Here is a 13,073-nt window from a genome sequence, read left to right as displayed (position 1 = left end):
TGCTACGCTTTCCTTCCCTTGGAATCCAGTTTGTTACCCTCAGCGACCATCGGTTATCCTCTCTTCGCACTACATGTCCTGCCCATGTCCATTTCTTCTTCTTAATTTCCACTAGAATGTCAGTAACTTGAGTTATTTCTCTGACCCACTCTGCACGCTTTCTATCTCTTAATGTTACCCCTAACATTTTTCGAAGAAGTAGTGGCCTTGAAATGGACCACCAAAATCCACATGCAGTCTCAACCATGGTTTCTTCGGAAATGGCCAAGGATTCGACTGTGCTTTCCGTCCCATTCTCTGATGTTCTTGACAGGTTTTGCAGAGTTGCACCTTCTTTGTGATGCTGCTGTCGAGTCCATCCCACCAGACATGGCTTCTTGCAACTGCTTTCATTTTCTCCACGCCTGGGTGGGTTTCATGAAGTAGGTCAAGAACTTCTGTTTGTAGTTGCTTGGGAACGACGACGCGTGTTCCTCTTAGAATGCAGTTTTCGTGAACGCTAAACTCTGTGCGGTTCTTCTGAAATATTGCCCAGTCACTTCCTTTCGGCAACTCATCCCCAGTAAGTAGCGCAAGACGTAAATTTGATAACACAGGATCACAATCTGTGGCTTTGGCAATGGCGGATGGCGAAAGAGGTCGTGGATACGCATTTTCAAGCATCAAAATCTCAGCAGGCTTGGGCACTGCGCCGGGCTCCGTAGGAAGCGGTAAACGGCTCAGCGCGTCGGCGTTGCTGATGCAGATGCCAGGGCGGTACACAAGCTTGTACTTGTACGCTGACAAAGTAATTGCCCAGCGTATCATTCTGGATGATGATCTATCAGGAATAGGCTTGTCTTTTCCAAGGAGTCCCAGAAGAGGCTTGTGATCCGTTATCACTTCGAAATCTTGACCCCATAAGTACTGATGGAATTTTGTGACACCGAAAATCATGGCAAGGGCTTCTTTGTCCAGTTGACTATAATTCTTCTCTGCTGGAAGAAGGCTTCTCGATGCAAATGCAATAGGATGTTCCCCAGTTTCATCTCGATGTGCGAGGACTGCTCTAATTCCATACGGTGAGGCGTCGCAACTGAGAACAATTTGTCTTCAGGAATCAAAGTGTTGTAGTACATGCGCAGAGGTCAATAGTTGTTTACTTTTTCTGAATGCTTGTTCCTCTAAGCTTGTCCACTTCCATGCAGTTTCTTTTTTAAGCAGGGGGTTCAAAGGGTGAAGCACTGTCGAGAGGTTAGGCAGAAAACGCCTGTAAAAATTAATGAGTCCGAGGTAGCTTTGAAGTTGCTTGATGTCCTTCGGACTCGGAGCATTAACGACAGCTTCTATTTTCTTTGGTGTCGGCCTTAGTCCATTTGCATTTATGACATGGCCAAGATACTCAGCTTCTTGAGCTAAGATTGAACACTTTGCAAGCTTGAGCTTGAGACCTGCTTCTTGTAGGCGCTGTAGCACACTGGCAACGTTCTTTAAGTGATCTGCCTTGTCTAGACCTGTTACTAAGATATCGTCAAAGTACATAGTGACGTGCCGCATGCCTTGTAGCAAATTTTCCATTTCTCTCTAGAAAATAGCTGGTGCTAAGCTACTCCGAAAGGCAGTCTAGTGTATTGAAAAAGGCCTTGAGGTGTGTTGATTGTCACAAGCCTCTGAGAGTCGATATCAAGCTCTACCTGCTGGTAAGCATCTTTCAAATCTAGTCTTGTGAACTGTTGGCCTCCTGAAGGCTTCGCCCACAGGTCTTCGACTCTCCGCACGGGGTACTTTTCCAGCACTGTTGCAGAATTGATTGTTACTTTGAAATCGCCACATATGCGCACACGGCCGTCTTGCTTGAGCACAGGAACAATAGGGGCTGCCCCATCTGACGTCCTGACGGGCGTAATGACTCCCTCTCGTTGCATTCTATGCAGCTCTTCTGCGACTTTATCTTGAAGCGCGAAAGGAATTGTTCGCGGCTTGAAAAACTTGGGGACTGCATCTGCATTGACAACAATTTTCGCTTTCACGCCTTTCATTGTTCCAAGTCCCTCTGAAAATACATCTTTGTATCGAGCGAGGAGCTTATCAATATTTGTAAGGGATTCCACAGCTCTGACGTCATTTAAGTCAAGTCGTAGCGCGCTGATCCAGTTTCTCCCGACAAGGGTCGGACAGTGATCAGGAGCTATAAACAATGGCAATGTAGCCTCTCTCCGTCCGAATAGGACTGGCACGATGACCTTGCCCCTAACAGGTGTAAGTCTTCCGCAGTAGCTTTTCAGTATCACATCTGAAGGCTCTACTGGGAGATCGGGAAATCGCTCCTGGAATGCAGCTTCACCCATTACGGAAACGCTGGCCCCCGTGTCCAGCTCCATTCGGAGAGACCTGCTTGCAACTTGTAAAACTGCAATGAAGGGTGGAATTGGTTGCTCGCCGTTCATTTGCCACGTCTCGTAGACCTGCGGCTTGGGGACAGAAACATTCTCATTGCTTTCAAGACTATGCACGGGCTGCTTTTGTTGCCTTTGCTTGCCGTACTTATGCGACATGTTCTTCGGCGTCGTGTCTTTAGTTTTCGTAGAGCGGCATACTCTTGCTAAATGCCCTATCTTGCTGCAAGCGTTGCACCTGGATTTGGCATGCTGTCGCATAGTGCGGCTCTCCACAGCGATAACAGCTTACTGTCCGTTTCATCTGAGCTCGCATTGCACTGTGAACTGGTTGAGCTTCAGCCCTCTCCGATGCTTGCATCAACATGCTTGAGTCAGTTTTGGCAGTCTCCATTGCAACAAGGATTTGTACTGCTGACTCGAACGTCAGGTTTGGCTCTTCAAGCAGGCGCCGCTGCACTGGCGCGTCGTTAATGGCGCAAACGAGTTTGTCCCGCAGCATGTCAAAAAGGAAGGTGCCGTACTCACAGTTCACCGACAGCTTTTTCAGCGATGCCATGTAGTCGTTGACGGACTACCATGGCTGGCATTTGCGACTGTTGAACTTGAAGCGGCACACCACCACGGAAGGCTTTGGAATGAAGTGGCTGGAGAGTGCGCTGAATATCTCGTCGATGGAGACTTGGTCGGGCGTCTTGGGCGTCACTAGGCTCCGCAGCAAGGAGTATGTGTTGGGTCCGCAGCACGTCAAGAACACAGACCTTTGCTTTTCCCCGGGAACGCTGTTGGCGTCGAAAAACAGCTTCACACGCTCCAGGTACTCGGTCCAGGCTGCTCCTTCCCCGTGAAACGGCTCCAATACTCCGTAGGTAGGCATGGTTGCAGAAATTGTAATGCAATGCCTTAAGTTTTACCTCGTTGCCAGAATTGTTATAGGGTTGCTAGGGGCCGAGCCCGAAGACGTCTATGCCCGGGTCACCAACGTGCCCTGAGAAGGGCGCGGGATGAGGCACCCAGAAAGGAGACTGTACATATTGCTAGCGGGAGACAAACTGGCCCTCCTCGCTGTACGCGGAGAGAGCATTTATTCACACTTTCCTTTCCTGCTTCTTCCCCCACGCAGACCGGTTCGGCTGCCGTAGAGAAGACGCTCTGGCGGGGACACATGGGAAGGATCGTCACACATTTTTTGCCAATTTTTGTTCTGCTTTCAAGACCCTCGTCCCTACTTAAATAAAGCTTCACTGCACTACACTAAACAGCGTTAGCTCAGTGATGACAATCTCATATGTATATTCCACAAGGACGTTGACAAAATTTCGGTACAGGGGGCATGTATATACTCACATGACTCTGTTTCTCCTGTGACTCCTGCAGCCTGTGGTATGCCAAGCGAAGCTTCTCTAACTCCACATGCTCCTCCTCCGATCTTCTGCACTGGCTCCGCAACTCATCAATGGCCCTGTCCTTCTCCAGACACTTATTGCCAAGATCTGAGGCACAAAACAGTTCAACTTTGCTTTAGAGGTCTTCACTCTGCTAATAAAGTACTCCTTAAAAAATTAAGACACTCTGGCGACTAAAGTGGTGAAAGGCGAAAACCTGAGTGCCGTATTCTGCTGCACATTTGTTGCGAATGTAGCCGTGAATGATGCTTCGAGTAAAGAGGGTGACTACTGTTTCATTCCTCCCCTCCTTTATGGCATGGCACATGTGTACGCGGAGAATTGTGACAGATACTGCGCCAATTCTATCCTGTAAGTCAATTTCAAACACCGCTGATGCCTGCTGTACTAACGCCTCCTAGACATCTGGGTCTGCTTCTGTTTGCTGTGTGGTGCGGCGTTCAAGGAAGCAGCAAATGAAAGGGCGCATGGACACCTGGATCGGATGCCCGGTGGGGTCAGCTTCGTATATGCATTAATCGCCTTCTGACATCGTGACCTGTCGTGACGGTACATCGCGCACCCCTTTTGAACACAACCAGCATTTCATCGAATGCATTAAAATTCACCGGCATTCTATAATTCGTCTACAGGAAAGAAAAGGCGCAGTATCTGTCACTCGCGGAATCTCGGTATCATTTTCACTGTAGACAAGGGGAATTATGAAGAGCGTTTCACGATCCGGGGCATGGCGCAGTGGTAAAGCGCTGGGCTGGGGATCCAGGAGATGCAGGTTTGATTCCCCGGTGAAAGACAAGGTTTATTAGTTTATAAGTATCAGAGCCGCCGCAAAAGCGTGACACTTTTGCTGACAACAACAATGAGCCATTAAGGGAAATTTTCGTACATTTGGGGGTCAGTCGATGAAACATCTCACTGTGCTTAAAGAGGGAACATGACAGAGGAGCTTTGTCCTCGGTATTTCTCAATTTTATCCCAGTCATGTAGCGCCTCCAATACCACCTTATGCAAAATAAGGATGCGATTCAACCACAAGTAGTATATGCTTATGAGGAAGTCCATCTACACTACCCATGATGGAATACCTTCACGTCTTCCCGATGTGAAGCCATACTACACTGAAATGAACACTGCAACCTGAGAGTATGCAGAATAGAACTTGGACCTCTTGATTATAAGCCCACTTGATGAATGGTTTTTAATGTCACAGCACCAGAGACTACATGGGCAGAAAAACCCAGTAATAACCACAAATTCCCCGACTGGTCTAAAGGGTATGTGGCACACGACAGTTGACATGGCTGAGTGGTCACTGGGGTAACATCATGAAAAAATGTGACAAGGCAAAGGCAGATGCACTGATCAGGTGACATGGCCAAGTGCAGTGGCTGTTTGCATATGTGACTGATACAACTCAAGAAAAAGGCAGGCCCCTCAAAGACACCTACACGTGACAATGCAGGGTGTGGCAGGTGAAAGGGGTTACCGAGGCTTAATCAGATTAACCACGGCATCTCAGTCAATGCCACTGGTTGAACGTGGGACATCTGCCGCTTTTTTCTTGAGTTGTATCCGACTGAAGGTAGCTCCATGCATCGGGGTGCAATGGGGCCAGAATTGATGTTACCTGTATCTACCATGGTAGGAAAAAACCTAAAATCATTGTGTTGGATACAGAGCCTACTATAAGTGCTGGAAAGATCAAAGAAAAAAATCAGTTTAAGAAAGCAATAAGCAAGTATGGCTACAATGACAAAATTGTAGTAACTATGTTGCTTCCAATGCTGTCACATTCCACTTTTCACAGGCAATAGAAGAGGCTTCAGAATCCAAAGAAATGCATAGGTCATATGTGTGAAAGCTGCAGGGAAACCATGACAACTCTTTTTGCACTAGCATTTAAAATGATGACAGAATTGCTGAATAAAGCTATTTCATCATTCAAGCTTCTCTGCAGTGCAGTGACAAAATATGGACTGCTTGCCTTTTGCCTACAATGAAAAGCAGCCGTGGAAGCTTAAAGTTGATCCCACACCTTTGGGTTTAGTAGTCAAGCATCCTAACCAATAAGTTGTGTTGATTTCAACAGCTGACTGGTGGCTATGACAACAATGTTAAGTATAGGTCATGTAAGGAATAAAACAACTGAAATATAATTGCTGCTACTTCACTCAATGTGATTCGCATTGTTGATGTAGGCCAACCTTAGCGCTGTAGTGAATGAAAATATGACAAAGCAATATCATTTTTTATCCCTCACGTGACTTACACATAACTTCGATGTCACAGACCTCTCTTGGCTATTAAAAAGAATTAAATAATAAATTATTCAGTGGCCAGAGACAGATGGTGATGGTCTGTGTATAGCAATGTCTTACACATCACTACAAAAACATAAAACCGCTAAAAAAACTTGGTGTTGATACTTTGATAGTCAATTACGCCACGTTTCTAAATGGCAGTGCAAAACTACAAGGTAACTTAACTGACCTAGAAGTTTCATTCATCCCAATGCAAGTATCTCATTGAATTCTCAAAAAGGTGTTTCAGCTTCCCGATATGGTGACTTAAGCGCCCCTTTAATTTTTTTGTATTAAAGTTACATTGTGTCCAACTCAAAATGCAGACATTAGTGCTTTTCGCTTTCATGAGGAAGCAGAATCTAAAACAAACACCGTAAATTAAACCAAGCACAAATAAATACAAACCTCTAGCACCAGATCAATGTGAACCGCAGCTTCATATTAACACGAGATGAAATGCTATTTGATCAAAGTTTAGGCTCTCTTTCGCACACGCTCTTTCTAGCATTTAAGAACTACGAGACTTTTATGCTACTCTGGGAAAAAGAAGCAACAAAAATTTTTGCTGATTAAAAAGTGCACAAATCTGAATGTATATTAAACCACACTCAAAATGAACATTCCCCCGCCCTGCTCCCATCCTAAACAAGGCCAGGTGGCTAAATAGGGTGAACATTAATGGCACATTCTCAAGGGTGCCCACTCTCAGGAACAAATGGACACCGCTCCACAGATCTGCAAACGAATGCAAGTCTCTCAATCACAGCACACTACAGTAGAGACAACAGGATTTACCAAGAGAAATAAATCTGTTCATATAGTTATAGCAGCTATATTTCCTGCTAGCCTGCAGAAAAACATACTTAAATCTCTTATGTAGAAATTTCAGCTGAAAGAAGAGCAAAGGTAAAAACACAAGCCCTCACCATCACACTTTGCTTTCGCTTTCTGAAGAAGTACAAGTTGGCGCTTGACCTGTCTGATCAGGTCTTCCCGAGAGGCATCATCCACCTACGCATGGACCAAAAATTTGTCAACCAGCCATGTATACTGATAAAGGTTAGCCACAATAGTAGGAAAAAGCATGCAAACAGTACACAATTATACATTGTTATGTATTCATGCAACAGTATTCCAACAGAAACACTTTGCAACGAACAGTAGTGTTCAGACAGAAAATTGCAGTTCTGCAAAGATTAGTGCTTTAGTGCTTTCATTTGCTTTTAAAATTAAAATCCGGTGTCTTTTTAGGTCCTTCACTACCATAAAAGAGCACCTTTCCTCAGTTGCCCAAAGCAACTTTCAGGATTCCAACATACTACCCTGATTACCCACCTATGAAATTAAGATTTCATGCACACCTGCCAAAATAGCAAGAACAAAGCAGGGAGAACTTAGTTTTTTCAAATGAAAGAGGGGAGTGGGGAGGGGGAGAAAGGGTTCGCTCAAACTTTCAGCCAATGTCCAATGAGCCCCTGAGAGGGGTCCTTGCAGTAGCAGAATTTGCTTGATTCGAAAACCTGTCAGAGTAGCTTTGCTCAAAACATGGTTCAGACTGATGGCCCTTCAGCGGCAGATGCATGAGGGTTGTTGCACAGTGACGAGCAAACGTGTTGACGTCGCATCTGCACATTGTGCAAATTGTTTGCCTTTTCTCGACCTCATGAAGCAAGGAAATTCAGAAGTATGAGATTGCAAAACAATCTTCAAATATTTCTAGGGCTTTGATAGTGCTGCACACGCACGAGAATTATAAATATACACTGCGCACCACAAATTAGCTGCTCAGCTAAACGTAAACATGCACGCAAAAGCAAAGACGAAATGCAGCTACTTTGGTTTGGGCTTGATTTGTCTTTGATCAGCTAGCCAATGATGGTGGTGCTGGCGATTATGATGCAGCTACAGATCACACGGTGCTGGTGTCACAAAAACTATCCCTGCATGGGCAGAGGGAACTAAAATGGAGATATAGGACAGTGGTCGTACAACTGGAAAGTTCAGTCAAAAATAGGGAGTCTTCCAGGCAAACCAGGAGGATTGGCAGGTAGGTACTGTCAAGAACAAAAGTTTGCAAGATCTCCAGCGCATGGCGGAGCGGCGGAAAATTGCACTGCTACACCATTGCGCCTGATTACGAGGCTAATGGAAATCACATCTGAAGCACTCTTTGCACACGCCTACTCCTGAATCGCTGTATCACCATAGTTGCTCGTCTGCTTCGGTGGCTGCAATGGTGAACAGTGCTCCGGAGAATCATTTGTGCGGGTGTGCTACGTTCTGGCGGAGAATGTCACTGTCACAACGCCTCAGCTGCTTCCGTGAGTCTGATACGCATATTATGGGGAAGCAAGCGAAGAGAAATGCTTGAAAGCGAAGAAAGGACAGGCATGCGCAAAGCGCGCTTCAGACACAATTTCCATTAGCCCCGTCATAGGGCACAATCGCAGCAGATGGTGCTGCAATGCAGCTTTTCGTCATCCGCCACGCATTAGAGATCCTGCAAACTACTGCTGCTGACAGTACATGTATACCTGCACCCAAACTTGGGTGTGTGAACACTTTTTCATTTACTCATACAGGCAAAAGAACAGCAGTTATGCTCATGCTTCACTAGAGCCAAACAAGAAATTTTTAGTTATCATGCTTTCAATAAATCTGAGCCACACAATTATTAAGGCTTTCAATGAGTGAGGCACAACTGTAACATGCAGTATCTCTGGCAGATATCTGCCTGTTTGCCATCTATTCAGCGCCTGAGAGAAAAAAGAAAGCTGTCAGACTAAATCTCTGTCCCAGATCTCAATTTTGCAGAGATGCAACAGTGTCACTCCATCAATAAAAAGCCCGAATACAAATATATCAGACTTTCAGGCCCAATCTTTAAGCCCAATTATAAAGTATCACAACTGAGAGCTTTTATCTATAAAACTTAATATTTTCATGACACTATTTGAACATGACCTCACACATCTGTCGCACCAACACTGTGCGCCATTTTGATGTCGAGGATTCAAACCATGAGGGATGTGAGAGAAGGTATTTCATCAAAATTTATCGAAATTCAAGAATGATTTGCCAATAAATGCAGACATTTAAAGCTGAGCTACATGTACACGAAAATTCACGCAAATTCAATGTGGCACGCGTCATGCAAAGCCTTCGCGCTAACAGAAATGCATGCGTCCCTTGGCTCGTCGCTTGGATCTGCCAAAACAGAAAATTTCGCTTGTTCGCCTGGAAGTGCACGCGCGATCAGCCAATAGCATGAACGCGAAGCATGCGTCACTGCTGCTCATGTCGCATGCTTTCTTCCTTTCTTTCCTTTTTTGCAATGTTGCATTGTGATTGTGCATTGGCGCATAAATTTCTCGCTTTGTACGAACAATGATGAATGGCCGAGGAATCCCAATTTAAAAAAAGAAAAAGGTCATGTGACTACTTGTAGAGTACAAGTTAAGACATGCTAAACGCTTCAAGTTCAATACGGTGTGTTGTAAATCTGTTTTATTTTGCATGTTTTCACAAGGCAATTCAATTCTTGCAATTGTTATGACTGTTGTTGCATTTACCAATAGTTTTGCGGTGTACTATGCCAGCAACACAAAGCGCAGTCGCTGTTTCGCGTAGCCATCAGTTCAAGCTGTCACGAGCATATATCTTCCCCAGCAGGCGACAGATCGAATGATGATCGCTTTCGCCACAACGCCTCATCGCGTTGCGCACTTTTTCACTCACATGCAGTTCAATCTTTATTAGCTTGATGTCAACAAAAGAAAGAAAAACAATATTGCTCAACCAGCATGGTAGGTAATAAACGTAAACAAGACAAATAATTCTTTCCACTAAACTCATACAGCACAGGGGCACATTTATGTATAGGATAGGTAGAGGGAAGGGAGCGGGGCGGAGGTGCGGTTACACAGTGAAAGCATACCAAACCCCATTTTTTTTTGGGGGGGGGGGGAGGGGGGGGGCAAAAATGTTTTTCGGCCCTCCATAAATCCGGCCATCCATAAATCCGGCCAATAGCATAGGAGGCATTTAATCTGTGCCACAAGCCACTGGAGTGGGAATGACTTGACAGCAGTTGTATGGACTTCAGACAGCAGCATTACTAGGAACACTGAACACACCTACTTCACACAAAAGCCAGCATGTCAGAGAATGAACGCTAACAAAGCAAGGCCCTTACAACACTATAAAGAATGTGAAATAATTATTATGTTCTATTTTTAAGCTATCCTTGGAAAACTGGCAGTACAGTGCCTGCAATGGCAATGGCATTTTGAGATAAGGCAGGTCACTAGTAGAAACAACTATTTCAAATCTATGGCACAAGTGCCAATGAAGCAACAAGCATGTAAAACGGCACAATTACAAGGTGGTGCAACAAACAGTTGCTCTTGCCCTGTCAGGCTGCTCCAGCGGCTAGTCACACTTCCCAGCAAACAAACCAGGCACACTAGACACAGCTACTTTCGCTAAGTGTGCACAACGTGCAAGTTAACTGCTCCTAAAAAGTTAGTTAAAATCAGAAACAACGCAAAAATTTTCCACAATTTTCAAACTGGAATACTTTTGCATACAAGTGTGATGGAAGAGCACAGAAATAATAGGAAACTAATCACTACTGACGTATTGACAACTAGGAAAAAAAAGAAAAGTAATTGCCAGTTGACTAGATCCACTGCTAGCTCCTGGAAAACCAGGGCAGCTAAAAGCGTCACGTTATATGCAAGTTTTCTGAAAAGGTTAACTTAAACATGCACTATAGATCAGTACCAATTTAACACGAACGTGCAAGTTATGCGTTACACGCAATAAAGTAACCTTTTCTCGAACAAGGCTGTGAAGGCGGCCAACCAGCAGTTTCACAACACAATGGGCGCATGCAACAACAACACCCTCACTAAGAAAACCATTCGGAAACAGAAACAACGGCATCCCTTAATAAGGCTATACACACAAAAAAAAAAAAAAGAAAAGCGCTGCAAATTTCTATGCATTTTTTTTTTTTTTTCAGACAGGGGGAAAACCGGCGGCATCTGCGACTACAAGAGGGGCGCAGGTGGCACGTTACGAGCAGTACTCAACCTTATTTACTGCACGATCCGTCTTCACTACAGAACCTAAGCTTCACGAAAATCAAGTTTACAAACGTAGAAACAAACAAGGATATACATACATGAGTGACATCCTACAAGAGAAGCAAACAAAGGAGACATTACCAACATTAGCAAGCAATACAAGTGAAGCAAAGGCACATTATGCAAGTGCAGGCCGCAGTAATATACTTACCGATACTCTTGGGCTTTTCTCAGTATGCTGATCCTGGGAGCCGTCCATGCTTGTCCATCTAAGTGTCAAAAGGCGGGGTGTCAAATTATTACATAAAGACCACGGCTAAATTGAACTAGACTAGGCCACGACGAGCTTTGATCGTGACATACGATAGGACGCAAGAGGTAACGGCTGTCGGCTGTTGGGAAAACACGACTGACTACAGTCGACTACAGCCAGTAGTCGTAGGCAATGGTATTGTGGCTAGATAGCAATGGAAATGCTTTCAACTTGTGCACTTTAGAAAATATTCCTATGTACTATCTACGTCCTTGATCTGAAAGTCATTCGTTTTAAACTACTACGACGGAAAATAAAAATAGAAACAAAATCATCATAAGGTTCTGAGATCGAAACCCAGTTATGGCAAGGCTAGCAACATGGAGGAAGAAAAAACTTTTTCTTCCTCCATGCGTTTCCAGCCGAGCCAAGGCCGAGCTACCCCGAAACTATAGTGCCTAGAATATACTGGCTAGTGTGCCGTGCGGAGGGCTCTCTCAATGGGAGGAGGTGTCCGCGCCGGCGATGCCTTCCAACTTTGGCCGCCAGGGGCGCTGCTCATCGTAAAGGTGCCGTCGACGCCGTCGGCCGCCGGCGCGCCCTTGATTTGCCGCAGCTGCGCTGGCCGAGCCATCAGTGGGTTCGAGCGCTTTGGACGCGTCTACGCTGTTCTTTTGTTTTAGTCGTTCTGTTTCTTGCATTCATATGAGATAATTAAATTTGCAACGACTAATGATGCTAAAAATAAAGCATCAGGGCAGGGAAAAGACATGTTTCGTGTCGCTTTGTCGGAGTGGCTACCGCTCGAATCAGGACTAGGTTTCTATGTTCGGTGTGCCATCGGACCCTGCGCAGCTTGCGTAGTGGAAGCGGCTGATTAAAAGACAGTACCGCAAGTTGACTTCAACGTGTGTTGTCTGCGAAAAATATTTTGAGGAGAGCTACATCAAGAGAACGTTCAAAGTGACAGTAAACGGCATCGTCAACGAGCTCGCTATAGAGATAGACCTCGAATTAATCCTGAAACCGTGCCAATGCTATTCGACCATTATCCGAACTATCTTCTGCCTAAGAAGACATCTAAAAGAAAGTTGAGGAACCTCTGTGACCAACCGGCCGCTAAACGACAAAAAACGCAGTGCCGTAATGCCAGTGGTGCAGACGACAGCCATGCACGCACCGTCAAGGATGTTTGACAATGCTTCCAAGGAGCTGGCAGCAGCTAGAAGAGCCGAGCGAGAACTCATGCCCGCAGCAGCAGACGTGCAGCTTTGAGCATCGGGATCCGTTTGACTCAGTTTACATACCTGCAACTTGGACCAAATTAACCGAAGCACCTGCTGGATCTGTAGCCTACGCGCGTTATCGAGCCTTAAAAAAAAAAAAAAAAAAAAAAAAAGAACTTTGTCACTTTGTACATAGAAAAAGTGATAACTTTTGGAAGCCTGAACGCAGTTCTGTGGACACTACAGTGTATACTCTCGGAAAAGAAAAAAACAAGCGCGTACAATACAACAATATCTAAAGCTGAAGATAGAGCTATATAGGCAGAGTGCACATGGAGGGTCTTTGTTCCGAATGTGGCCTGCAACCAGCTGATTCAGGAAGCATATATCATTCATGGGAATATATTTTGCAGAAAAAGT

The 13,073-nt window shown here is 45.1% G+C and overlaps 1 protein-coding gene across 2 annotated transcripts in view; it reads right to left on the bottom strand.

Moving 5' to 3' along the window:
• Nucleotides 1–11,591, bottom strand: part of LOC146202788 (uncharacterized) — a 100,998-nt gene extending 89,407 nt beyond the window's left edge. Inside the window, exons 1-4 of one of the 2 annotated variants that reach the window (XM_084588335.1) lie at nucleotides 11,386–11,591; nucleotides 11,273–11,284; nucleotides 7,011–7,095; nucleotides 3,723–3,868 (exon numbers count right to left, since the gene is read on the bottom strand). In XM_084588335.1, the coding sequence (XP_084444461.1) occupies nucleotides 3,723–3,868; nucleotides 7,011–7,095; nucleotides 11,273–11,284; nucleotides 11,386–11,433 (291 nt within the window). In that variant the 5' untranslated portion in view covers nucleotides 11,434–11,591. The remainder of the gene's footprint in view (nucleotides 1–3,722; nucleotides 3,869–7,010; nucleotides 7,096–11,272; nucleotides 11,285–11,385) is intronic. The other variant, XM_084588336.1, reaches the window with a different exon arrangement.
• Nucleotides 11,592–13,073: the final 1,482 nt, after the last annotated feature.

This window comes from Amblyomma maculatum, chromosome 1, assembly GCF_055883805.1.
Source record: "Amblyomma maculatum isolate TAMU_Amacu chromosome 1, ASM5588380v1, whole genome shotgun sequence".
Lineage (NCBI taxonomy): Eukaryota > Metazoa > Arthropoda > Arachnida > Ixodida > Ixodidae > Amblyomma > Amblyomma maculatum.
Note: the sequence above shows the minus strand (reverse complement) of the source record. Positions and strands in the feature narration are given on the sequence as shown.